This window comes from Lynx rufus, unplaced genomic scaffold, assembly GCF_022079265.1.
Source record: "Lynx rufus isolate CCGP_SWC_20201006 ecotype Redwood Valley unplaced genomic scaffold, mLynRuf1.p SCAF_12, whole genome shotgun sequence".
NCBI classification, from domain to species: domain Eukaryota; kingdom Metazoa; phylum Chordata; class Mammalia; order Carnivora; family Felidae; genus Lynx; species Lynx rufus.
In genome coordinates this window covers 831,981-859,747 of record NW_025814826.1, presented here as the reverse complement: position 1 = coordinate 859,747, position 27,767 = coordinate 831,981, and the positions used below count along the sequence as shown (strand labels likewise).

At 38.9% G+C, this 27,767-nt stretch overlaps 1 protein-coding gene and 1 pseudogene across 1 annotated transcript in view; one reads left to right on the top strand and one right to left on the bottom strand.

Moving 5' to 3' along the window:
* The window catches only part of LOC124507934 (ankyrin repeat domain-containing protein 26-like), a 124,345-nt gene that overhangs the window by 72,438 nt on the left and 24,140 nt on the right, over nt 1-27,767 (top strand). Inside the window, 8 exon segments of the mRNA XM_047074395.1 lie at nt 7,936-8,149; nt 9,992-10,172; nt 10,404-10,541; nt 12,681-12,827; nt 21,390-21,460; nt 21,791-21,884; nt 26,001-26,053; nt 26,393-26,531. Coding sequence (XP_046930351.1) covers nt 7,936-8,149; nt 9,992-10,172; nt 10,404-10,541; nt 12,681-12,827; nt 21,390-21,460; nt 21,791-21,884; nt 26,001-26,053; nt 26,393-26,531 — 1,037 coding nt within the window.
* Nucleotides 1,215-3,989, bottom strand: LOC124507606 (dnaJ homolog subfamily C member 10-like; annotated as a pseudogene).

Genomic DNA, 27,767 nt, shown 5'->3' with positions numbered 1-27,767 from the left:
AAATTTCATATATAAAAAAAAAAGAGTCACATGTTCTACCAACTGAGCCAGCCAGGCACCCTTCACTCTTGATTGAGCTTTGATAATTTCTGTCTTTCACGGAATTTACCCACTGCATCTGAGTTGTCAAATTAATTATATAAAGTTCATAGTATTACTCTGTTATTTTTTTAGTATCTGTGAATTTCCAGTAATGTTAGTTACATTACTAATTTCTGATATATTGTTAATACTTCCCTTGTTTCTCTTCATTTTGGGATCAGTCTTGGTAGAAATTTATCCTTTTTTTCACCTCCTGAAAGCATTTGGTTTCATTGATTATTCTCTATCGTTTTTCTGCTTTCTTTCATGTGATTTTTGTCTTTATTAGTTCCTTTCTTCTGCTTGGTTTGTGTTTAATTTGTTTTAGTTTTCTAGTTTCAAAAGGTGGAACCCAATGTCATAGATTTCAGACCTTTCTTCTTCCTTATCCTCTTCATCCTCTTCTTCTTCTTTTTCCTCTCCTTCTTCCTCCTCTCCTTCTTCCTCCTCTCCTTCTACCTTCTCCTCCCTCCTCCTCCTCCCCCTCCCCCTTCTCTTCTTCTTCTTCTTCTTCTTCTTCTTCTTCTTCTAGATACTGTAGAAATCTATTGACATTATTTTACCAAAATTTTTCTCAATTGTGAAAAATTAAAATCAGTTCTTCAACCTTTAGAAAGAAAAAAGAAGAAAATCTCTTTACTATAATACACCATGAAAATAGGCTATCTGCTTGCCACATTGTGCGTGTGTGTGTGTGTGTGTGTGTGTGTGTGTGTGTGGTTTTTTTTAATTACACTATGGCCACAATCCATTTCACACAATTTTTCAGACAGGTAAATAAATACCAAATTATTTCCTTTCGGGCCAGCCACAAAACTTTAAGGAATAGACCCTAGACATGTATGTACTTGACAGAGCAGGCTCCTGGTTGAGCCAGGCAGTTTTAGTATCATTTCCAGGGGTCAGCAATCTATGGCCCATGGACTGAATGTGGCTTGGCTTGTTTGTGTATGGCCCTGAGGTAAGAAAAGTTTTAGATTTTGTAAAGGGTTGTAAACAAAGCAAAAACAAAGTACTAAGGGACAAAAGTATATGGTTTACAAAGGTTAAAATATTTACAGTTTGGCCTTTTACAGAAAAAGCTTGCAAACCCTTCATTTATACCAATGTTGTACAGAATTCAGACAGTGCAATTACAATTCTGAGATAATGTTCCTTTAGTGTGACCCAGAATGTAGCAACATCCTACAAAGATGTTCCTCTGATGTCATGGGTTAGAATTCCTTTTCTCTTTTTTCTTCATCTTCATATCATTAAACTTCATCCTCATCTCTCTCTCCATGAGTGTGGAGATTTTTCAATTTTTCATTTAGTAAGACAGCGATTGCTTTTGCATCTCTGGCATCTATTTGCTCTCCCCAAATGTTTCTCTTTGCTTTTTCATAGGGATAACATTTAACAGTCGGATAGGCTCTGATGCCAGCTTTCTGGCATGTCTGAGCCTAAGCCTGACAGTCTATTTTTCCAGCTTTCACTTTTCCTTTCATCGTCTTAGCCAAGAGCTTAAACTCTGGAGCAAAATTTTGGCAAGGTCCACACCAAGGAGCATAGAATTCAATCACCCGGTGATTTTTCCCTTGTATAACTTTTTCATCGAAAGCCTGAGTCATTAGATTTGTGGATGCTTGAGGTCGAAATCCCGTGCCCCAAATCTCTCTTCTAGCCATTGTAACTGTGATACTGAAAAGCTTTATTTGGTTTTTGGGGGAGGGGAATCTTATCTCAGGGTATCTCTGAACATTTTCTTGGGCACAAAAAGAATGATACTGTTGGCATTCTATACTGCCCACAGTAACTGTTCAGTTAGTGTCTGGGCCATTCTTTTCCATTCTGGCATTAGGACTTGACATGGATGACACCATGGGAGTAGAAGTCAACCATCCAGACTTCATCATGGTTTCTTTGTTTAGCTAGTTCATTGAAAGTGGTGGGTGTCAGGGAGGTCGCTGAAGGTTCCTAAGATCCTCTATGAATTCCAAGATCTGTTGTTCAGCAGAGTGATGTCCTTATCCATGAACCTCGGATTGGTTGAATACAACTGTTGTTGGATCCGCCTGAATGTTATACGTGTTACAGGGTCTTTCGTGAACCGTACCATCTAGTGTACCAAACTAAAGCTGACCACGCAGATGCTTTGATTCTTTTTGTAACTCTGGCAATAAAGCTTGACATGGTGGACACCATGGCACAAACAAATAAACAAGCCACGGTTCCTGTCATCGGCGGGAACATTTTGAGGTCCAAGTGTGGCAACATGAGAATTACCACTTTCTTTGGCAAAGGCTAGTATATCATATAGAATCTTCTTTCCATGATGAATTTCATATTCTTTGGTTCCTTGTCCTTTAAATACTGTTAGACATGGCTGAAATAAAGAGAGGTTACTACAGATGTCTGGTGCAGAGGGACAGTCAGCCTTGCCAACTTGAATATGTTCACTTTTGAGTAGAGTTTTTAGTTCCCTCAACTCAGGATCATTTGGATTTTCATGTTTTCCGAAACTAAACGATAAGGGCCATAGATGATGAGACAATCGATCCGTTAGTGTATTTGCCAAAAGTAGCTCAAAATCTGGAAATTCTGCATGATTTCCAAATATATTTCTCGAGCATCCAATGAATTAAGGAACAAAATGCTGCTTTTCTCTCTGTTATTTAATGGGGCGCCAGAGGAAAATAGGCAGTAGTACTTGTGATAATATTCAGACTTTTACAAAGTTTGTCCTGGGTGGCACAGTCCATCCATCCTCCATTAACCAGACCATCCAACATGCCCCTGAGCCTGAGTCGTGTCTATGAAGTTAAACAATCTCCTCCTTTGCAACAAAAAGTGATCAGCTGGCCAATACCAGCAGCAAAAGCAGTTTCTATGGAGTGAACACAATTTCCTGTCCATAATTCCATCACTGGGTTTCTAACATGCTGCATGGCGAAACTCACCAAACTTTCCTTTGATCTGTCCCCGTGATATTTCACCGTGGCCGTTCCAGACCTAAAAAGGAAGAGGCTGGGAGATCCGTTGACTCCTTTCATTCGGCAAAGCATTCTATCATCACCACAGTTAACAGCACCAATTTGAAGCAATCCATCTACTTCTTTAGCACAGTCTCTCCATGTGGGAGCTAATTCATGGCAGTGTGAACATCCTGGGGAGTAAAAGTTCACAAACCACAGTTCTCCACAATGAACAGCAGCATCCACTTCTCTTCTATTCAATGTCATGCTTTCAAGATCATCATCATAAACACCAAAATCATAACGATCATAATCCCAGCTTTCATACGGGCCACCTTCTGGATCATCTGCAAGTTCCTTCTCTCCGTATTTGTCATACTTTTCCCACAGATCGTCATCTTTGAGTACTTCATATGCTCTATTTATTTTTGAAAATCACTCTGTACGTTAGGATTATTCATTTGGTTGGTAGGTTGGTTGGTTGGTTATTTATTTATTTATTTATTTATTTATTTATTTATTTAGTATTTATTTACTATTGAGAGAGACAGAGACGGAATGCAAGTGGGTTAGGGGCAGAGAGAGTGGGAGACACAGAATCCAAAGAAGGCCCCTGGCTCCGAGCCATCAGCACAGAGCCCAACGCGGGGCTCTAACCCACGACCTGTGAGATCATGACCCAGGCAAGCGGAAGTTGGACGCTCAACTGACTGAGCCACCCAGGCGCCCTGGGTTATTCGTTTTTGTTTTTTTTTTTTTTTTTCAGGATGTAGCTTCAATGCCAACTTCGTGAAAGCTTGTCTTATCTCTCTACTGTTTGCAGTCCTGGATACGCCAAGTAAACTGTAAAAATCCTGATCTGTTCCCACGAAAATGGTCATATACACTATTAGGAAACAGAATGACCCTTTTCAGGTCCCAGAGGTAGTCATTTTCATTGAAGCAGACTCCCATTCTTTCTCTGATACAAGTTCTGATGAAAGTGAACATTCAGATATACAGCTGGTTCCAACTGAGAGAATATGCAGGTTTGAGAACTTGTGTTCACGTTACTCCAAGAGCGAATCAAGCACCATGAAATTTTCTCCCAAAATGTCAATCTGTGTAGGCTCAGTAATCTCCACTTCCTCAGATCACAAAAGATATCGAAATACTTTCAGGAATCTAACCTTCTTAACATTCTGTTTCTCCTTTCTTCCTTGAATCCTCAATGTCTAAATCTTCTCCTTACCTGCGAATGGTCTCTGGCTCATTTCCAACTCCTTGTCATGCAACCAAAACATACGTTTGTAAAGTATAGCGGTGGAGAGTAACAAATACTCAGACTAAAATAAGCAACCAGAGGAAAATCGAGAACACATTGTCCAATACCACCATGGGACAAGTGGTTCTCCTAGGGGTCCTTCTCAGCGTGGGTGTGGTGGACTTGATCTGCACCAAGCTTCAGGGCCAGGTGGAAACCGCCGGTAAACGCAATAGGAAGGATATCTGGCTGCCATCAGCCCAGAATAGGATGTGGGAAGAGGGGAAGGATGGGGACATCCCATGAAAGAGACTGCTGGCATATGAAGTCTCCGGCAAGACTAGGGTGAAAAGAGCCTGAGTAACTGAGGCTTAAGTGAGAGAAAGGGTCGCAAGAAGCTGGGAAGCGAAGTCGGAAGAAGGGTGATGATGTAGGTAGTGAGAAAAAGATGGGGAGCTAGAACACAAAACCCATGGCAGGGGCGGAGAGGAAGGGAGGGGAGACAGGTGCAGAGGCATTGGGCTCTCCCTTCCAGAAGGACCATGCCTCTGCCACCGCCGCCGCCTCCCGCTCCAGCAGAACCCGGGGCCCGACCCATGCCCACCTCAGTCTAGGGGGGTCTCCTCCTACAGCTACTCCCCCACCTTCAATTCCCGGCATTGGCGGACCCCGCCCCCACCCACCCAACTGCCTGCTGTGCGCTGTGAACAAAGCACCTGCTCTCCAGCCACTGCCAGGGTGGGGCGGGGCAGGGCAGGGTGCCTTGGGAAGCTGGGGGAGGAGCCACAAAGGCAGCAAGGAGCACCGCACTTCCCTCTTCTTTTTTAATGTATACATTCAGTGCTATCAGTCTTCATGTGAGTGCTACTAAAGCAGGACTCTACAAATTCTACTATGTTTTCATTTTCATTCAGTTCAGAATCCTTTCTAATTTTTTTTTTCTTTTTTCATTACTTCTTTGACCCAGGGGATATTTCGATGTGTTCTGTAGTTCACAAATAGTTGAGTATTTTCCAGAGATATTTTTGTGCTTGATTTCTGATTTGATTGCTTTGTGGTCAGGGAACACACTATTATGACTTCAGGCCTCTTGACTTCTTCCTTTTATTAAGATTTATTTTTGACCCAGAACATAGTCTTTTTTGGTAAGTGTTCCATAGATCCTTGAGAAGAATAGTGGCGGCCAAGTCTACTATGCCCTTGCTGATGTTGAGCGTGTTGAAATATCAGACTATAATTGTGAATTTGCCTCTTTCTCTTTTCAGTTCTATCAATTTTTGCTTCATGTACTTTGAAGCTATTAACAGATACATGAACATTTAAGATTGCTCTTAATTGACCCTTTTATGATTATATAATGACCTGTTGTTTATTGCTGGTAATATATATATATTTTTTTTGCTTGAAACTGTTTTGTCTGCTATTCATATAGCCACTCTAGCTCAGCCTTGTTTGGTCAAGTGTTAGTGTGGTATATCATATTCCTGTCTTTCGAACAAATTTCTGTCTTGACATTTAAAGTGCATTTTGTATAGGTGGCATCTAGTTGAGTCTTCCTTTTTTATCCATTCTGACAGTCTGCGTTTTAGTTGAGGCTTTTAGACCGTTTTCATTTACTGTGATGTTTTTTTTCAATATATGAAATTTATTGTCAAATTGGTTTCCATACAACACCCAGTGCTCATCCCAAAAGGTGCCCTCCTCAATACCCATCACCCACCCTCCCCTCCCTCCCACCCCCCCATTAACCCTCAGTTTGTTCTCAGGTTTTAAGAGTCTCTTATGCTTGGGCTCTCTCCCACTCTAACCTCTTTTTTTCTTTTTTCCTTCCCCTCCCCCATGGGTTTCTGTTAAGTTTCTCAGGATCCACATAAGACTGAAAACACATGGTATCTGTCTTTCTCTGTATGGCTTATTTCACTTAGCATCACACTCTCCAGTTCCATCCACGTTGCTACAAATGGCCATTTACTGTGATTTTTGAGATAGTTGATTTGAATATGTCATCATGCTGTTTGATTTGCATTTGTCCTATCTGCTCCTTGTTCCCGTTCTCTTCTTTTTCCGCTTTCTTTTAATCGAGTAATTTTTATGATTCAGTTTTATCCATTTATTTATTTATTCATGTATTCATTTATTCATGTATTCATTTATTCACTTATCTATTTAGGCTTCCTAGCTAGAACTTTTCAGTTTTGCTGCTTTAGTGGTTGGTTTAGGGTTTATAGTCTATGGCTTCAGCATCACAGTCTCCCTTCCAGTAATGTTATACCACATCGTATAGAGTTCAGGCAAATCACAAGAGTTGACTTCCATTTCTTCTTTCCTAGACATATCCTTCCTGGGTCAGTGGGATTATAGTTTTCATGAGGTTTAGGAAGATTTGGGCCATTTTTTTTTTTCCTGTCCCTTTCCCCTGCCTCTTTGGGCAATTGTATATTTCCCAGTTGAAGTTTTCTCCCAGGTTTCCAATGTTAAACTTCAGTCCTTTGTTTTGTGATGTCTAATATGTGTTTATTCCTACCCATCGTATTGTTCATGGCTAACATAATTTACATCTCTGTAAGTACTATTTGGTTTTTAAAACAATAGCTCCCATGCCTCTAGTTATCTTTTCATGCTTTGTTTGGAGATATAGTTAAGTTACTTACAAACAGTTGGATCCTTTAGTCTTGCTCTTACAAATTATTGGATGAATCCAGAGTGGTGATCAGCCTAAGGCAAATTATGAGTTTTTCTATCTTAGCTAATGTGAATAGATACTGTCCCTCGTGCTGTGGGAGCACCAGGCAGTGTTTCCTCTACTCTTTTCAGATTTTTTTTCCCTTGATGACTTCCTTCCATGTATGCACTGGTTGTTACTCTGCTGAATAGCCAAAGGGGACCCTGTGCAGATGCCCAGGGTTCTTTCTGTGTCCTGCTTTCTCCTCTCCTGGATGCTGGCCTGTCGTTTCTATCTGCCTTGACTTCACCAGACTCTCAGTTTTGCCACCACGACTCAAGGAGTCTGGTGAAATCTACTTAAATAATTTATGTCTCCTGTGTCGTAGCCTGAAAACTCTCTCAAGGCAGTGAGCTTGGGCATACGTGTTAGGCTAACGTGTTTTGTTTTCAGGGATCATTGTCCTTTGTTGTCTGAAGTTCTGTGTCTTGAAAATCATGTTAAAATTGTATTTTGTCTGTTTTGTTTTTGCTTGCTTCAGGTAGGAAGATCAATCAGTACGTGTTACCCCATCTTGGCCAGAAGCAGATTACAGTGGAACTTCGGCACATGCTCTAGACTGTCGAGAGTGCTTGTCTTCCTCCTTTGCTTAATTGTCTCCTGCTCATCCTTCATTCCTCAGTATATTTATCTCTTCCTCAGGGACATCTATCTTCCTTGGGCCCAATCTAGATCAAGTTATGATCACAGAACTCTGTCTTCTAATAGGAACTACCTGAATTTAGAATTACCATTTGAGTTGTCTTTCTCCTTCACTAGACTTTAAGCTAATCGAGAGCCAGGGGTCTTCTCTATTGCATCTGTAGAGCTGAGTATAACATCTTCCATTGAAGGTATATATTTACTCAATGTGTGAATGAGTGAATTGAAGATGCACAGGCCTGTATATGCAAAAAGTACTCATCTATTTTATTTCTGTTTCTTCTCTGATGCAGATTCTGCTGGCTTCTTGAAAATCCAAGATATACGTGTTTCCTATGAGAAATTAAGGAAACTTAACAAAAATCACTGTAAACTTCTTATGGGAAAAATGATGAAAATGGACAAAATGGTTAGTGCACTACAAAACGAGCTACAGGAAGCCAAAGACATGATATCACGGTTAGAACATCAAAAAGTGGAATGGGAACGTGAATTCTGCAGTTTGAGGTACAGCATCTTGGCTTTAAGGAAATATTTCAACTGTTTCCTTTTATACTACAGATGTGTAGGGGCAGTTTTGTAATTGCTGACTTACCTTATGGGATTTTCCTGGAAAGAATACTTGTTTAGTGTTGTGAGGTGTGCGATTCTTGGCAATAACACAGCAAGTTCTTAACAGTGAATACTTCTAATACTTTAATGTATATTCCAAATCACAATTTTAATGGCCATATGAAAGTCCACCATAGTCCAAGAAACATCATTATTTAAGAGATTGAATTCTGCTTGTTTTTCATCTCTCTGTATTTTAATTAATGCTGTCAGGAATGTCTTTTATATAAATCTGTTTCTACATGTCTGGTTAGTTGCTTGGAGTCAATTCTTCAATATAATGTAATCTGGTGAAAGTATAAAAAATTTTAAAAAGGTCTTTGATCCATATTTTTAAATTGTTCTCATGAAAGTTTATATTACTTTCTGTACCTACCAACAGAATATAAAATGGTCATTTTTCTCAAGACAGTAAAATCCGCCAAAATTGATTCCGTTTGCTTCTTAACATGCAGGGGTTAAAAGGTAAAGTGGGGGTGCCTGGGTGGCTCAGCTGGTTAAGCATCTGGCTTCGGCTCAGGTGATGATCTCGTGAGTTTGAGCCTTGCTTTGGGTGGGCTCGAGCCCTGCTTTGGGTGAGCACGAGCCCCGCTTTGGATGAGCTCCTCTTCTCTCACTCTGTCTCTCCCTCTCTGTCTGCCCCTCGTGGGATTCTGTCTCTCTTTCCCTCTCTCCACCCTCACTCACTTGCGTCATCTCTCTCTCAATAAAAAATTTAAACAAAGTAAAATGGGGGCGCCTGGGTGGCTCAGTCAGTCAAGCGTCCGACTTTGGCTCAGGTCATGATCTCAGGGTTCGTGAGTTCGAGCCCCACATCGAGCTGTGTGTTGTCAGTGCAGAGCCCACTTCGGATTTTCTGCCTCACTCTCTCTCTCTCTCTCTCTCTCTCTCTCTGCCCCCCCCCCTTTGTTTGCATGGGCTCTCCCTTTCTCTCTCAAAAATGAATAAACATTAAAAAAAGTAATACGGAAAGTGGTTACTGAGAAGTTTTTTCAGCATCTCTGTCATAGGTAGATAAAATTAATTCAAAAGTGTATGCTGAAAGGTCATATTACTATTTATTGTTTACTTAATTAATACGTATCCTGTGTTGTTCTAGAAGGGATGTTTAAGTGATTCATAAAGTAGGTAATCATCAACAAGGTAAGTTGCAAGTGTTGTGGAAGAAGAAACAAAAAGCATAGGCAACAGATATTAGACTCGTCAGCGTAGTCTTGGATGACAGTAATCTGCATGTGTATGTTGTGTAAACAACATCCACAGATGCTCTCTTTCTCTGCACATCATTTTGGAGGTACCTGTAAGGTTTCGTCAAGTGGAAATTTTATTTCCAGTGAATTGATAAACTTGCTTATAAACAGCAACTTCTCTTTTTAATGAGAAACTGAATTATCTGTCCTATGGAGGAATAATTATACCTGTGGGAAAGGGGGTAATTTTCAACTCTAACTTTCCTGGATAATTTCAAACTTCCTTTCCTACAACACCTACCAGAGTTATTACTGACTAAAACTAACGAAGTTTCATAATGCTTTCTCCTGGCTTCTTTTCAACTGTATGTATGGTTTGGAAGACATTGAAGTGACAAATTAAAAACATGAGCCCTACAAGGAAAACAATTGGAGACCATAGAAATTTTTCTTTTGGATAATAAGCCAACTTATGTGGAACCAGATCATAAAATGAACTTTTTATGTCTAACAAAACAAATTTTAAAAGAAGCACATGTAATTGCAGATGTACCTTAAAACAAGAAGAAGAAGAAGAAGAAAGAAGAAATGCTGATATGTTATATGAAAATATTAGGGAAAAGTTAAGAAGAAAAGAAGACGAATATAAGAAAGAAGTTGAAACAAAACAACAAGTTGAACTCGCTCTTAGAATGCTTAACACGGAATTGAAGGCCACAAAAAATCAGGTAAATCAGTCTTTGATAAAAACTGTATTTCCATCTATATTACATAGTGTAATAGTATACATATATATTTTATAGTATCCCTTTGACTCAATATATATTCTTTAGGTTTAAAATAAATTAAAACATGGGATTATGTTCTTTTGAACATTTTTTTAAAGTTCTCCTCTTCAGCTTTTGACCTTCTTTTTTTTAACGGTATGAGACCAGAATCATAATGAAATGTGTCTCCAGGTTGTAGAAGAGCGCAGTGACACTCAGTGGCAACTTTCTCCAGAACAGAAGGCCAGAGTCTTACAAGATGGAAGTCTAAACAATCTCTTTTGCAAGCAAAAGGAGCTAGAAATGGCTCATAAGAAAACTAATTCTAAGGTATCTTCTTTAGTTATTTTGAAGTTCATGTGTGTATGTATTTGTATGCATTCTATTTTTTAGTTATTGTTACTTTTTTCTCCGTGTGTATGTGTGTGTGTGTGTGTATATACATATGTGTGTGTGTATCTATATGTATATATATATATATATATATATATATATATGTATGTACATATGAAACTGAACTCTGATCATCATGGAAACTATAGAGGATTTTAAAAGCACATATATTTAGTGGAGGGTCATGGGGGACGGTGGCATTTTTGCTTCACTGGATAAAATAATATTCTTGATTAAATGCATTGTCTGCAACAACTAGTGACATTCATAATGTCCTCGTCCAAAGAGAGGCTTTTATTACTTTCTGTAGGAATTGATGAGCTTTCCCTAATCTCAAAACTATTGCTACTAGCAACATGTGTTTTAGTTTTGAACAGTTACTTCACTGCCTTGATATATTAATAGTTTAGGTGAACACTTCCGCTAATGGACAGGAGGACAAGTGTAGCCAGTTCACTGATCATATTTTCGGTATCAAGTCTCCTACTTTTGAGAAAAGTAACACTTTTGCTTCAAGTAGCATCCTATTTCATTACAAGGAACTTTTGATAACAATGGTATGCTGTGGTATATACTTAATGATAATTTATTGATAGGTATTTTATTCCTAATAAAATAGCTGAGTGTATTTCCCCTCCTTTATATTTATTACTGTTTTCAACATGAAGAGGAAATGCAAGTTATTGCAGCAGTAAATCATCTCATGGTTTTCTAAGAGATGTATGAATTTCACCTTATTTCCTATGAGTATTTTGAAATACAAGACTTCTTTCGTACTTGTGTATTTACACTAGAGAAGTGGCAGTGGTTGGTGCAAGAGCACTAGTTGTGGACTGAGAAGACCTGGGGAGAGTCCTGCAGCTCACCGTTTTAATCTCTCCATTCTAGAATTGTGATAACCAAATGAGTTCATTGATGTATGTAGAAGTGTTTCTATTATAGTACAGTGCCTAGATTTTTCAGTTATCAATAGATATAATTCTTATAACTGACTATAGAAATGGTAGCAAAGTAGATATCTATGAAATATTCTCAGGAAAGAAGAATTTTAGGAAATTTAATCTGTCCGAGTATATGCAGAGCTAAGGATTTTACTGTGGGGTCGCTGTGTTCGATATCTACTGTAAACTCAATTTTTAAGTATAGTCAGATTTATTAATCTTTTATTTTAGGCCTTCTGGTTTGTTGTAAATCAGCGAAAGGCTTTTCCAATTCTGAGATTCTGAACACTTTTCTCACAAATTCTTTTTGACTTTCATGCCTTCATTATCTTCAGTTAAAGTTCTGAACTTTTGGGAACTTATGCTTGTCTAAAATTTGAGATTTGGAGCCAACTTTATTTTTTTTCCAGTTGGATATTCACTTTCTGTAACCTACCTTCCTTCCTTCCTTCCTTCCTTCCTTCCTTCCTTCCTTCTTTTCTTTGTCTTTCTTTCTTTCTTTCTTTCTTTCTTTCTTTCTTTCTTTCTTTTCATGTTTCTTTATTCATTAGAGAGAGAGAGAGAGAGAAAGAGAATGCAAGAAGGGGAGGGGCAGGGAGAGGGAGAGCGAGAATCCTGAGCAGGCTCCTGACTGTCAGCACAGAGCCTGATGCGAGGCTTGAACCCACAGAATGTGAGATCATTCCCTGAGCCAAAATCAAGAGTCAGACACTCAACCAACTGAACCACACTGGCACCCCCTGCAACCTTTTCATTGTTTAAACACAGATTATACTTTCATTTCAAAGAAAATCATGATACTGCCATTTTATTCAGTGCTATCTGAAAATGTGCTTGGTTTTACTTAGCTTTCTGATAATCATGAGAAAACACAAGAAAAACCACATGTTGCAGGATGAAATTGTCGTGCTGAGACTGGAAAGAGACACCATAAAAATCAGAACTAGGCAGGGAGATAACACCTTTTGTGTCTTTAACTGAATTCAGTGAACAGGAATGTGTATGTGTTACAAAACGACGGTGAATTGATGTATGTGTTGATATTTCTCAAAGTACGTATGTGAGAGTTGTCTATTATTAACATAATTTAATAATAAGATGATTTAGAAAAGCAGTAACAGAAATGTCTTATTAGGTAGTTGCGAGACAACTGCAACAAGAACTGGCTGATACTCTGAAGAAAAAGTCTATGTCAGAGGCTTCCCCAGAGGTTACGTCATATCTTCGTCTGGAAGATGAAACACGGGATCTCAAGAAGAAATTAGGTCAAATCAGAAGTCAGGTATGTAGCAAATGTAACCTGTCAACAGCTAACTTATAGCTGGTTAAATAATATAAAGTGTTTTAGGATACCAATTTCCATGGACCGCTTTCTTTGGTATTTTCATTATAATTAATTTATTATGATTTTAGTATCTTTACAATGCATTTATTTCGTAAACTTCTGCCTCTCCTTCTCCTATTTGTGTTATACATTGTTTTCTTATAATATTTACTCTTAGGAAAGTTGAGGCTTTTGTATCCTTCCTCACAGAAATTGAGACTTTTTTTGTTCTTTCTTTAATTTAAATTTTTTTTTACATTTTATTTATTTATTTTGAGAGAAAAAGAGTGAGAGAGAGTGTGTGCATGCGTGTTAACAGGGGAGGGGTAGAGAGAGGAGAGAGAGAGAATCCCAAGCAGGCTCCATGCTGTCAGTGTAGAGCCAGTGTGAGGCTCAGTCTCATGAACCATGAGATCATGACCTGAGCTGAAAGCAAGAATTGGACGCTTAACTGACGTATCCACCCAGGTGCCCCAAGAGACTTTTGTCCCCTACTAAACAGTGTTTTTTAATGATATCTCTATTACCATGATGAGGCAAGCTGGGTCAAATCAGAAGATAATGTTTAATGGGATGTTTCAGATAATTGTCTTAGTTCTCATCTTCACTTTTGAGAAGAATGCATATTGATTTCAGGATGACTTGTACAGAAAGATCGCTTAACAAACCACTTGAATTTCGGCATTTCCTCCATTTTCTTTGCCTTTTAGACATATTGTCAAAGCACGGAAATATTCAGATCATGTATAGTATGGGCGCCCAAAAGCGAGAGTTAAGAACATTCTCTGTGTCCTGCCATTGGGTTTTTTTAAAGCTATTTTGAGGTACAAAACACATACCATAAAAGTCACCCATTTGCCACGCACAGTTCACTGTCTCTGTGTACACTCGTGCAACCATCACTGCCATCAAGTAGAATGTTTTCGTCACCCTGAAAGGAAACCCTTACCCGTTGCCCCCAGCCTCAGGCAACCACCAGTCTACTACTTGGTCTCTCAATGGAGTTGCCTCTTGTGAATATTTCATATAAGTGGAGTCACACAACGTGTGGTACTTTGGGACTAGCTACCTTTACTTAATGTTTTCTGGGTTCATCTGTGTTGGTTACAGCTTATATCAGTGCTTCATTTCTTTTTATTGTCAACAGTACTCCATTGTGGGTTAAGACCCTTGTTCATTCATCAGTTGATGTACCTTTGGGTTGTGTCCACTTCTTGCCTATTAATACTGCTGCTTATGAACATTTATGTAGTTCTTGTGTGGACACCCGTTTGTAATGTCTCTGCCATCAGATTTTATCCTCTGAGTTAATTGGGTTGATTTCACCATCTCTCAGCCGTTACGCATGCTGTCCTTACTGTCTTTTTAGTTTCTGTTCCTCTTGAGTAAACCTATGTTATTCAGACTTGGCTCACAGTCTCCTTTCCAATGAACTTTCTCTGACTGTTCTAACTCCCATTAGCTTTAACTCTCTTGACACTTGTCATCTAGCCTGTGCAGAACAATTCACTCCTTTGTTTGACATTGTTTTAATTTTTTTCATGACAGGTAATTTCGTCTTCCTAAGTATACATTTAAGGGATAGTAATCTTTGATATGTGTGGTACTTATCCTTGTATAAATTGAAAATACTTTAACTTAACAGTTTTTCTGATAAAATTAAGTACTTTATACCGTATCAATAAATTCTTCTTGGAAACATTGGTATAGCAAAGCTTTTATTCTAAATGTATGCTAAGAAATGAAATACTAAATTGAGGGGTGCCTGGCTGGGTCCAATCCGATCAGAGTCTGCCTTTGGCTCAGGTCATGATCTCCATGTTCTTGAGATGGAGCCCTGCATCGGGCTTTCTGCTGTCAGCAGAGCCTAATTGGATCTGTTGTGTCCCTCACGTTCAGCGCCACTCAGACTCGTGCTCTGTATCAAAAAATAAACGTTAAAAAAATGTGTGTATATCTCTACACACACACACACACACACACGCTTATATAAGTAAAACTATTAATGAAAGCACTTAATCAAATAGAGGAGAAATGTTCAATCAAATGTTTAGGTTTTTTTTCCCTCTCACTATGAAAAAGCATGCTAAATTTGTCTTTCTTTCTTACACAGCCAGAACTGTGATTTACAGATTTGTATTACTTTACCAAGGCAAATATCTGGGGACAGCTTTTCTGATATGCTTTTACCACAAACCCTTAATCTCTTCATCAGAGTACATGCTAAAGCAGCCTAACGTAAAGAGTATGGACATGAAATGATTGAGGAACTTTAGTTTCGCAAGACTCATTTATTTCCATGTCAGTGGCTTTCCCTTGCCTCTGATGGTCCTGTAAAGGATCTACTACTCAGTCAAGGAGGTGCTATTTGTACCGTAGTCTGTGAGCATTGTGCACTCAGTGGTATAGAGAGGAAGTAAGTTAAAAGGATTATAAGTGGAAAAAAGTACTGTAGGCTAGTGGCATTGGCAAAGTTTTTTGAAGTACTGAGGAAATATTCTGGGCCTCATGCTCCCCATATGCTACCACTTGCGGTGGAATGAAGAATAACTTCAGTATAATTTGTATGGGGGAAAACTTGTATTGGCAGGCCACCTGCCTAAACTATCACATTGCATTCGAACACAAACTACAGCAACAGTAATCATGCTACATGCAGACACTTAGAGCTATGTGCCACGTACCCTTCTAAGTTGTTCATCTATTATTTCCTAATGTAATCTTCCCAACATCCCAGTGGGGTAGATACTATTATCATTTATTTTGAGATCACTTTTTTAAAGTCCTTTATTTTGAGAGAGAGAGACAGAGAGATTTTGGGGAAGGGCATGTAGGGAGAGAGAGAAAAAGGGAGAGAGAGAGAGAGGGAGAGAGAGAGAGAATCCCAAGCAGGCTCCTCACTGTCCATGCAGAGCTCGATGTGGGGCTCAATTACATGATCCTGTGATCATGTCCTGAGCTGAAATCAAGAGCCAGACACTGAACCGACTGAGCCACTCAGATGTCCCAGTAGGTGCTATTATTACCTTCATTTTACAGATGCAGAGATTGAGACATGGAAGTTTTAGGTAGTGTGCTCAAGGTCATACAGCTCATAATGAGCAGAACTGGGAAATCAGACCCAGGCATTCTGGCCCCTACTAGGATATTGCTTCTCAAATTCTTCCATGAAATATCTTGTCGCTGAAAACAGTGTGTTCAGTTTCATAATCACGAGAATAGGAACGTAATTCACCTATGTGAATATGTAAAATCATAGTTGATGTGGTGCTTGGAATATGAAAATAGAAATGTTTACCATAAGGTAAATTCCTATATATCCTCCATTTGACCAATAGATACATTTGTACATTTATGTGATCATATATAATTTAAAAACATTAACGATGTTATGTTTTTGTAGGAGAGTAAGGTTGGTAAACTATTCTGTAAGAGTATTGAAACATTTCATCTTTGTAGGCCATAGTCTCTGTGGTAGAAGCTGAACTCTTTTGTTATGATCTCAAAGTAGCCATCAATCAGCATGTAGAGGAGAGGGTGGCTGGCTCCAAAAATATTTTACAGCGGCGCTTGGGCGGGTTAGTTGGCTGAGGTCCTGACTCTTAATTTCCACTCAGGTCATGATCCCAAATCCCACATCATGAGACCGGTCATGAGACCGAGCCCCACATCAGGCTTCGCCCTGAGCTAGCAGTCTGCTTACAATTTTCTCTGTCTCTCCCTCTGTCTCTCTTCCCCACTTCTGCATGCTCTCTCTCTCTCTTTCTCTCTCTCTCTCTCTCCCTGTCTCTCTCAAGTCAAAAAAAATTTAGTTAAAGAAACAGATGATGGTTTTCTACTAGATTTTCAGTGGTTAAAGTAATTTTTTCTCTATTTTAGTTGCCAGAAGAACAGGAACGACATGGAGAGGCCATAAGATATGCTGAGGAGATGAAAGATCATGTGCAAAAGTATAATTTAAACCTCACAGAAAATAACTTGTTTATTTATAAAGCAGATAAACAGTGTAGTATGGGAAATGTATTAGTTATGCCAGTATATCATTGTTAAGCTGGATACAAATTCCAGCTTTGAGCTACTTTTAAATGCAGAATTGTGGCATATTATCTCTGAATTTTGCACCTTATCCACAAAACACGATGAGAAAAATGGCACAATTCCCAAATCTTCCTCTTGACAAAATTTTAAGGATTTCTGTAATACCCTCATTTGTTCAGAAAGTATGTGATGTTGTTTTAAATTTATGGGTGAGAATAATTATCTTAAGATCTGCATTTTAGGCTACAGGTTAAAAATGCCACACAAGAAGCAACCATCAAACATCAAGCGGCCCAGATTCAAGATCCTGAGAACAACGTGATAAAGACAAGTTTGGTAAGTCGACCTCTTAATGTCTGTCCTCCTGAAAAGGAATCCGTATTTCACTAGTACTAGTACATAAGAATGTTTTGGATCCCATGGAAAATCTCACTGCTGCAAAGGTTTGGTTGATATTGTTCCTACTTGCTACTAGTGATGTAATTCTTCTATATAGATGAAGTTGATTGAATTCATAAAGTAATGATGTTTATACTGAGATTTTCATAAAAAAACGTGAGAATCTAAAAAAAGCAACATTTTATATATACCACATTGAGCATTTTAGTCCACCTTTGGCTACTGTTAATAATGCTGTTGTGAATGTTGGCATACAGATGTGTGAGAGTCCCTGCTACTATTTTTCAGCGTGTTTCCAACATCCCCAATCTTTGAGTGATCATTTGATCTTGAATTCTGACATTCTCTTGTAATCTCATCCCTTCAGTGAGAGTTTGAGAACGGTTTATTTTAATGATGATTTGTTGTAATTTGTAATTACAAGTTTGCAATTTATTCTCTTCATTAACAATGACCAGCAGATCATTATGCAAACGTCCTTCTCAAAGGAATGGACTTTTCTCCTTGTTGGATTTTGTAATGGAAAAGAAATGCCAGTGAAAAAGGAGAAATGGTTTCTCTGTCAGAGACTTACCTAGTAACATAGTGCTCCTACCATTGAAAGTTCAGACTCATTTTTTTTTTTTTCCATTCACGTGAGTTAACCAGACTTTCGGAGATTTCACAATTCAATCTCAGAAAAGACTAATGTGCCATTCAGGATTCTCATTTATTCATATGTAGTGAAACCCCAACTGTTTTCCAAGCAGAACAGTGAATGTCATCCCACTCTCACCCTCCTTTGGAGGATGCTCATTGTAAATCCTAAGCTGGAGCAATGAGGTAGATACACTGACCAACTCGTTTCTGTCAGTCACAAAAGTTATATAATATACGTGCAAGTTTCATTAGACAGCTATACCCGTCAGGGGAACTAGAATATTCTGTTGACTGGTCCTTTTTGTGGCTGAAGAGACATTGAAAATTACTTCCTTTTTTAGACGTCTTATTAATGAGTCACATAGTAACAGGGAACTTTTCATGCGAGTAACATGATACTCGGTTGATGATACTTCTATGAATGAGAGCGATAGGCATTGTCCTGCTGTGTCCTAAAGAAATCATTAAGGTCTCAAAAACTAAAATCTGTAAGGATATCCAAAACTGATGAAGCTTATTAAAGAATAACGAGGGATTTTGTGTAGATCCCTAGAGAAAGGAATTAGGGTTATGGCATGAAATTATCTACCACTTTAAAGTGTTCCCTGTGAAACAAACACTTAGATAGCTTTCAGCCAACTGAGTCCATAGCTCTGACTTCTCTAGAAGACCCTTATCTCCTGAATCCCCAAACCAGGGGCTACCTGGGTGAAGATATTTGATGCACACAATTTTGAGGTGAAGAATCTGGATTGGGAAGAAGAGGTAGCTCTAGCCAACTTAACCTTCCTAACAATATAGTCAAGTATGGGTCTGAAAGGAACTTCAGAAGACTTCCGTAAATTGAAATCTCTATGGACTAAGAAATTACTCAAAAGGAAACAAAGGCAAACCAGTGATCATACAGCCCTTGTGATAAATGTCGTGTTATAAAGAAAAGCGAGAAAAAGTATGCTGGTCAGCATCCTAAGGGTAAGGGTGCTCCCTAAGACTCAATAAGAAAGACACACTCAAAGTAACACTGAAAAGAGTCCAAATAAAATGTACATGATTAGCTGTCTACAAAGGTACTCCATGTCAAGTAATGATTTTTGAGTGTGCGGTTGAGGATGTTGTCTATGAGCATCTAGATGGAAGAGCGAAAAGGACACATGGCCTAGGTAAAGGGGCCAAAGCTGGAAATGTGAAAATCGAGAATCTGGTTTTGAAGCCTGAAGAGCAATTCAAAACACAGATAGCAAGGGGCAAGGACTTAATGTCAGGGGTTGCCGTCCTTCAGAAATAAGGTGTGGTTAAAAGAGCAGAGGGAGGGCATGGTCATTTTTCTCAGCTGCTGCTGAAAAGTGAAGCAGGATAGAGACCTTAATGAAATTAAAAAAAAAAAAAGAGGTTCTTAATGACCCTCAAAATGTCTTAGTGGAATGATAGGAGTGAAAGTTAGATTTTAGTGTATAAGAAGGAAATAAGTGAAGAAACCTTGAATCTGTGGATGAGACGATACATTAAAGAATGTTCGAGTCCACTGCAAGGGGAGAAGCAGCGTGATAGATGGACAAAGCGTCAAAAGTTAAGCAAATGGTTAATAGAAAAGGAGAAATTGAAATCTTTCTTCCTTATGCAGCCGGTGCTGTGATTTACAGATGTGTAGCACTTTACCAACGGCAAAGCTCTGGGGCCAGCTTTTCTGATATGCTGTTACCACAAAGCCTTAATCTCCTCATCAGAGTACCGGCTAAAGCAGCCTAATGTAAACAGTGTGGGCATGAAATGATTGAGGAAATTTGGTTTAGCAAGACTCCATTATTTCCATGTCAGTGGCTTTCCCATGCCTCTGATGGTCATGTAAAGCATCTATTACTCAATGGAAGAGGTGCTATTTGTACCGTAGTCCGTGAGTATTATCCACTGAGTAGTATAGACAGGGAGTTAGTTAAAAGTATTATAAGTGGGGAAAAAAAAGTACTGTTTGCTAGTGGCATTGGCGAAAGTTGTGTGAAGTACTGAGGAGAGATTCTGGGCCTCATGCTCCCCATTTGCTGCCACTTGCGGTGGTATGAAGAATGACTTCAGTATAATTTGTATAGGGGACCACTTGTATTGGCATGCCACCTGCCTTAACTATCTCATTGTATTGGAACGCAAAATACAGCAACAGTAATCATGCTAAATGCATACACTTAGAGCTGACTATGTGCCACGTACCCTTGTAAGTTGTTCACGTATTATTTCCTAATTTTATATTCCCAAGATCCCAGTGAGGTAGATCCTATTATTATTTATTTTTCAGATCACTGTTATAAGATTCTTTATTTTGAGAGAGAGAGAGACAGAGACAGAGAGAGAGACAGAGAGAGATTGTGGGAAGAGCAGGTAGGGAGAGAGAGAGAGAGAGAGGGAGAGAGAGAGAGAGAGAGAGAGAGAGAGAGAGAGAGAGAGAGAATGCCAAGCAGGCTCCTCACTATCCACGCAGAGCTCGATGTGGGGCTCAATCACGTGACCCTGAGATCATGTCCTGAGCAGAAATCAAGAGCCAGACGCTGACCCGACTGAGCCACTCAGGTACCCCAGTAGGTGCTGTTATGACTTTCATTTTACAGATTTAGAGACTGAGACACGGAAGTTTTAGGTACTGTGCTTAAGGTCATACAGCTCATAACCAGCAGAATTGGGAATTCAGACCCAGGCTTTCTGGCTCCTACTAGGATACTGCTTGTCAAACTCTTCCGTGAAATATCTCGTCACTGAAAACAGCATGTTCAGTTTCATAATCACGAGAACAGCAATGTCATTCACCTATGTGAATATTGAAAATCATAGTTGATATGGTGCTTGGAATATGAAAACAGAAATGTTTACCATAAGGTAATTCCCTATATTTCCTCCATTTGACCAGTAGACACATTTGTATTTTTATCTCATCATATATAATTTAAAACCATTAACAACGTTATGTTTTTGTAGGAGAGTAAGATTGGTAAACTATTCTGTACCAGTATTGAAATGTTTTCGGCTTTGTAGGCCATAGTCTCTGTTGTAGAAGCTGAACTCTTTTGTTATGACCTAAAAGTAGCCATCATTCAGCATGTAGAGGAGAGTGTGGCTGGGTCCAATAAGATTTTAGTTACAGGGGTGCTTAGGCGGCTTAGTTGGTTGAGCGTCCTGACTCTTAATTTCCACTCAGGTCATGATCCCAAACCCCACATCATGAGACCAGTCATGAGACCGAGCCCCACATCAGGCTTCACCCTGAGCTTGCAGCCTACTTACCTTTTTCTCTGTCTTTCCCTCTGACTCCCTTCCCACTTGTGTGTGCTCTCTCCCTCTCTGTCTCTCTTTCAAGTATAAAATAACAAAACAAAAACAAAAACATTTAGTTACAGAAACAGGTGATGGTGTTCAACTAGATTGACAGTATTTAAAAGTATTATTTTTTCTTTATTTTAGTTACAAGAAGCACAGGAACGACATGCAGAGGCCGTAAGATACGCTGAGAAGATTAAAGATCATATGCTAAAGTATAATTTAAACCTCACAGAAAATAACTTGTTTATTTATAAAGCAGATAAGGAGTGTACTATGAGAAATGTATTAGTTATGCGAGTATATCATTGTTAAGCTGGATACAAGTTCCAGCTTTGAGCTATTTTGAAATGCAAAATTTTGGCATTTTATCTCTCAATTTTGCACCATTACCACAAAACACAACGAGAAAATTGGCACAATTGCCAAATCATACTCTTGATACAATTTTAAGAATTTCTGTAATACCCTCACTTGTTCAGAAATTATACGATACAGTTTTAAAATTATGTGTCAGAATAATGATCTTAAGATCTGCATTTTAGGCTAAAGGTTAAAAATGCCAGGCAAGAAGCAACCATCAAACATCAAGTGGCCCAAATTCAAGATCTTCAGAGCAACTTGCTAAAGGCAAGTTTGGTAAGTCGATCTCTTAATGATTGTCCTGAAAAGGAATCCTTATGTCACTAGTAGTAGTAGTACATAAGAATGTTTTGGATCGTATGGAAATTTTCACTGATCAAAATATTTGGTTGATATTGTTTCTGCTTGCTACTAGTGATGTAATTCTTCTATATAGATGAAGTTGATTGAATTCATAAAGTAATGATGTTTGTAGTGAGATTTAAATAAAAATATTGTGAGAATCTAAGAAGAGCAACATTTTGTATATACCACAGTGAGCATTTGGTTTAGTCCTCCTTTTGGCTCTTGTATATAAAGGTGCTGTGAACATTGGCATACAGATGTGTGAGTCCCTGCTAATATTTTTCAGCGTGTTTCAAACGTCCTCAGTCTTTGAGTGATCATCTCATCTGGCATTCTGACTTTCTGCTGTAAACCCAACCCTTTAGTGAGAGTTTCAGAAAGAGTTCTTTTAATGATGATATGTTGTAATTTATAACTACAAATTTGCAACTTATTCTCTTCATCAACAATGACTAGCAGGTCATTATGCAAACGTCCTTTCCAAAGAATAGCCTTTTTTCTTTGTTGGATTTTGTAAAGGAAAAGAAATGCCAGTGAAAAAGGAGAAATGGCTGCTCTGTCAGGGCCTTACCTAGTAACATAGTGCTCCTACCATTGAAAGTTCAGAAACTCATTTTTTTTCCATTCACTTGAGTTAATCAGCCTTTCAGAGATTTCAGAATTCAATTTCAGAAAAGACTAATGTGCCATTCAAGATTCTAATTTATGTAGTGAAACCACAACTGTTTTCCAAGTGGAACAGTGAATGTCATCCCACTCTCACCCTCCTTTGTAGGATTCTCATTGTAAATCCTAAGTGGGAGCAATGAGGTAGATACACTGACCAACTCGTTTGTGTCAGTCACAAAAGCTATATAATATACATGCAAGTTTCATTAGGCAGCTATACCCGTCAGGGGAACTAGAACATTGTGTTGACTGGTCCTTTTTATGACTGAAGGGACATTGAAAACTACTTTCTTTTCTATACGTCTTATTAATGAGTCACATTGTAATAGGGAACTTTTCATGCGAGTAATATGACACTCTGTTGATCAGTCTTCTATGAATGAGAGTGCTAGGCATTGTCCTGCTACTGTGTCCTAAAGAAATCATTAAGGTCTCAAAAACTAAAATTTGCAAGGATATCCAAAACTGATGAAGCTTATTAAAGAATAACGAGGGATTTTGTGTAGATCCCTAGAGAATGGAATTAGGGTTATGGCATGAAGTTCTCCGCCATTTTAAGGTGTTCCCTGTGAAACAAACACTTAGATAGCTTTCAGCCAACTGAGTCCATAGCTCTGACTTCTCTAGAAGACCCTTATCTCCTGAATCCCCAAACCAGGGGCTACCTGGGTGAAGATATTTGATGCACACAATTTTGAGGTGAAGAATCTGGATTGGGAAGAAGAGGTAGCTCTAGCCAACTTAACCTTCCTAACAATATAGCCAAGTATGGGTCTGAAAGGAACTTCAGAAGACTTCCGTAAATTGAAATCTCTATGGACTAAGAAATTACTCAAAAGGAAACAAAGGCAAACCAGTGATCATATAGCCCTTGTGATAAATGTCGTGCTATAAAAAAAGCGAGACAAAGTGTGCTCGTCAGCATCCTAAGGGTAAAAGTGCCCCTTCAGACTCAATAAGAAAGCCACACTCTAACGCCGAAAAGAGCCCAAATAAAATGGACACGATTAGCTGTCTACAAAGGCACTCCATGTCAAGTAATGATTTTTGAGTGCGCGGTTGAGGAGGATGTCTATGAGCACCAGATGGAAGAGCGAAAAGGACACATGGCCTAGGTAAAGGGCCAAAGCTGGAAATGTGAATTTGAGAATCTGTTTTTGAAGCCTGAAGAGCAATTCAAAACACAGATAGCAAGGGGCAAGGACTTAATGTCAGGGGTTGCCGTCCTTCAGAAATAAGGTGGGGTTAGAAGTGCAGACGGAGGGTATGATCATTTTTCTCAGCTGCTGGTGAGAAGTGAAGCAGGATAAAGACTTTAATAATTTTTTTTTAAAAAAAGGTCCTTTATGACCCTCAAATTTTCTTAGTGGAAGTTAGATTTTAGTGTAAAAGAAGGAATAAGTGAAGAAAACTTGAATCTGTGGATGAGATGATTCATTAAAGAATGTTCGAGTCCACTGCAAGGGGAGAAGCAGTGTTATAGATGGAGAATGTTTCAAACTTAAGCAAATGGTTAATAGAAAAGGAGAAATTGAAATCTTTCTTCCTTATGCAGCCGGTGCTGTGATTTACAGATGTGTAGCACTTTACCAACGGCAAAGCTCTTGGGCCAGCTTTTCTGATATGCTGTTACCACAAAGCCTTAATCTCTTCACCAGAGTACCTGCTAAAGCAGCCTAACGTAAACAGTACGGGCATGAAATGATTGAGGAAATTTGGTTTAGCAAGACTCCATTATTTCCATATCAGTGGCTTTCCCTTGCCTCTGATGGTCATGTGAAGCATCTACTACTCAGTCTAGGCGGTGCTATTTGTACTTTACTCTGTGAGCATTGTCCACTGAGGGTATAGAGAGGATGTTAGTTGAAAGTATTATAAGAGGGAAAAAAAGTACTGTTTGCTAGTGGCATTGGCGAAAGTTGTGTGAAGTACTGAGGAGAGATTCTGGGCCTCATCCTCCCATTTGCTGCCACTTGTGGTGATATGAAGAATAACTTCAGTATAGTTTGCATACGGGGCTACTTGTATTGGCATGCCACCTGCCTAAACTATCTCATTGTATTGGAACACAAAATACAGCAACAGTAATCATGCTAAATGCATACACTTAGAGCTGACTATGTGCCACGTACCCTTGTAAGTTGTTCATGTATTATTTCCTAAATTTATATTACCAAGATCCCACTTAGGTAGATACTATTATTATTTATTTTGAGATCATTTTTTTAAGGTTCCTTATTTTGAGAGAGAGAGAGAGAGAGAGTGAGAGAGAGACAGATTGTGGGGAAGGGAAGGTAGGGAGAGTGAGAAAGAGGGAGAGAGAGAGAGAGAGAGAGAGAGAGAGAGAGAGAGAGAGAAATCCAAGCAGGCTCCTTGGTGTCCACGTAGAGCCCGATGTGGGGCTTAATCACGTGACGCTGAGATCATGTCCTGAGCAGAAATCAAAAGCAACACACTGAACCGACTGAGCCACTCAGGTGCCCCAGTAGGTGCTGTCATTACCTTCATTTTACAGATGCAAAGACTGAGACATGGAAGTATTAGGGAGTGTGCTCAAGGTCATAGAGCTCATAACGAGCAGAATTGGGAATTCAGACCCAGGCTTTCTGGCTCCTACTAGGATACTGCTTGTCAAACTCTTCCATGAAATATCTCGTTGTCACTGAAAATAGCATGTTCAGTTTCATAATCACGAGAATAGCAATGTCATTCACCTATGTGAATATTTAAAATCATAGTTGATGTAGTGCTTGTAATGTGAGAACAGAAATGTTTACCATAAGGTAATTTCCTATATTTCCCCCATTTGACCAGTAGATACATTTGTATGTTTATCTGATCATATATAATTTATAAACATTAACAACGTTATGTTTTTGTAAGAGAGTAAGTTTGGTAAACTATTCTGGAAGAGTATTGAAACATTTTCGGCTTTGTAGGCCACAGTCTCTGTTGTAGCAGCTCCACTCTGCTGTTATGACCGAAAAGTAGCCATCAATCAGCATGTAGGGGAGAGTGTGGCTGGGTCCAATAAGATTTCAGTTACAGGGGCACTTGGGTGGCTTTGTTGGTTGAGCATCCTGACTCTTAATTTTCACTCAGGTCATGATCCCAAACTCCACATCATGAGACCGGTCATGAGACCGAGACCCACATCAGGCTTCACCCTGAGCTTGGAGCCTGCTTACAAGTTTCTCTGTCTCTCCCTATGACTCCCTTCCCCATTCGGGCGTTCTCTCTCTCTCTCTCTCTCTCTCTCTCTCTCTCTCTGTGCCCCACTAAGTAAAAAAAAAAAATAATAATAATATTTGGTTACAAAAACAGGTGATGGTGTTTTACTAGATTGTCAGTAGTTAAAATTTTTTTTCTTTATTCTAGTTGCAAGAAGCAAAGGATCGAGAGGCAAAGGACATAAGATATGCGGAGAAGACGTAAGATCATATGCAAAAGTATAATTTAAACCTCACAGAAAATACCTTATTTATACAGCAGATAAGCAGTGTAGTACGAGAAATATACTTGTTATGCCAGTATATTATTGTTAAGCTGGATACAAATTCCAGCTTTGAGCTATTTTGAAATGCAAAATTGGGATATTATATCTCTATTTTGCACCTTATCCACAAAACACGAGAAAAATGGCACAATTCCCAAATCTTCCTCTTGATACAATGTAAAGAATTTCTGTAAGACCCTCATTTGTTCAGATATTATATGGTATTGTTTTACGCTTATGTGTGAGAATAATTATCTTAAGATCTGCATTTTAGGCTAGAAGTGCAAAATGCCAGACAGGAAGAAACCATCAAACAACAAGCGGCCCAAATTCACAATCTTCCGAGCAACTTGTTAAAGACAAGTTTGGTAAGTCGGTCTCTTAATGTCTGTCCTACTGAAAAGGAATCCGTATTTCACTAGGAGTAGTACATAAGAATGTTTTGGATCACATGGAAAGCTCACTTATCCAAATATTTGGTTGATATCGTTGCTATTTGCTACTAGCGATGGAATTTTTCTATAGAGATGAAATTGATTGAACTCCTAATGATGTTTATAGTGAGATTTTCATAAAAACATTGTGAGAGTCTAAAAAAGCAACATTTTATATATACCACAGTGAGCGTTTGGTTTAGTCCACCTTTTGGCTACTGTTAATAATGCTGCTGTGAACGTTGGCATACGGATGTGTGAGAGTCCCTGCTAATATTTTTCAGCGTGTTTCAAACTTCCGCACGCTTTGAGTGATCATGTCATCTTGAAATCTGACTTTCTCTTGTAGTCCTAACCCTTCAGTGAGAGTTTGAGAACGGGTTATTTTAACGATGATTTGTTGTAATTTGTAATTACAAGTGTGCAATTTATTCTCTTCATCAAGAATGACTAGCAGGTCGTTATGCAAACGTCCTTCTCAAGGGAATGGACTTTTCTCTTTGTTGGATTTTGTAAAGGAAAAGAAACGCCAGTGAAAAAGGAGAAATGGCTGCTCTGTCAGGGTCTTACCTAGTAACATAGTGCTCCTACCATTGCAAGGTCAGAAACCCATTTTCTTTTTCCACTCACTTGAGTTAATCAGCCTTTCAGAGATTTCACAATTCAATCTCAGAAAAGACTAATGTGCCATTCAGGATTCTCATTTATTGATGTGTAGTGAAACCCCAACTGTTTTCCAAGCAGAACCCTTAATGTCCTCGCACTCTCACCCTCCCTTGTAGGATTCTCAGTGTAAATCCTAAGTGGGAGCAATGAGGTAGATACACTGACCAACTCGTTTCTATCAGTCACAAAACTATATAATATACATGCAAGTTTCATTAGGCAGCTATACCCGTCAGGGGAATTAGAACATTCTGTTGACTGGTCCTTTTTGTGGCTGAAGAGACATTGAAAATTATTTTCTTTTCTAGATGTCTTATAAATGAGTCAAATAGTAACAGGGAACTTTTCATGTGAGTAACATGACTCTCTGTTGTTCAGTCTTCTATGAATGCGAGTCCTAGGCATTGTCCTGCTACTGTGTCCTGAAGAAATCATTAGGGTCTCAAAAACTAAAATTTGTAAGGATATCCGAAACTGATGAAGCTTATTAAAGAATAAGGAGGGATTTTCTGTAGATCCCCATAGAAAGGAATTAAGGTTATGGCATGA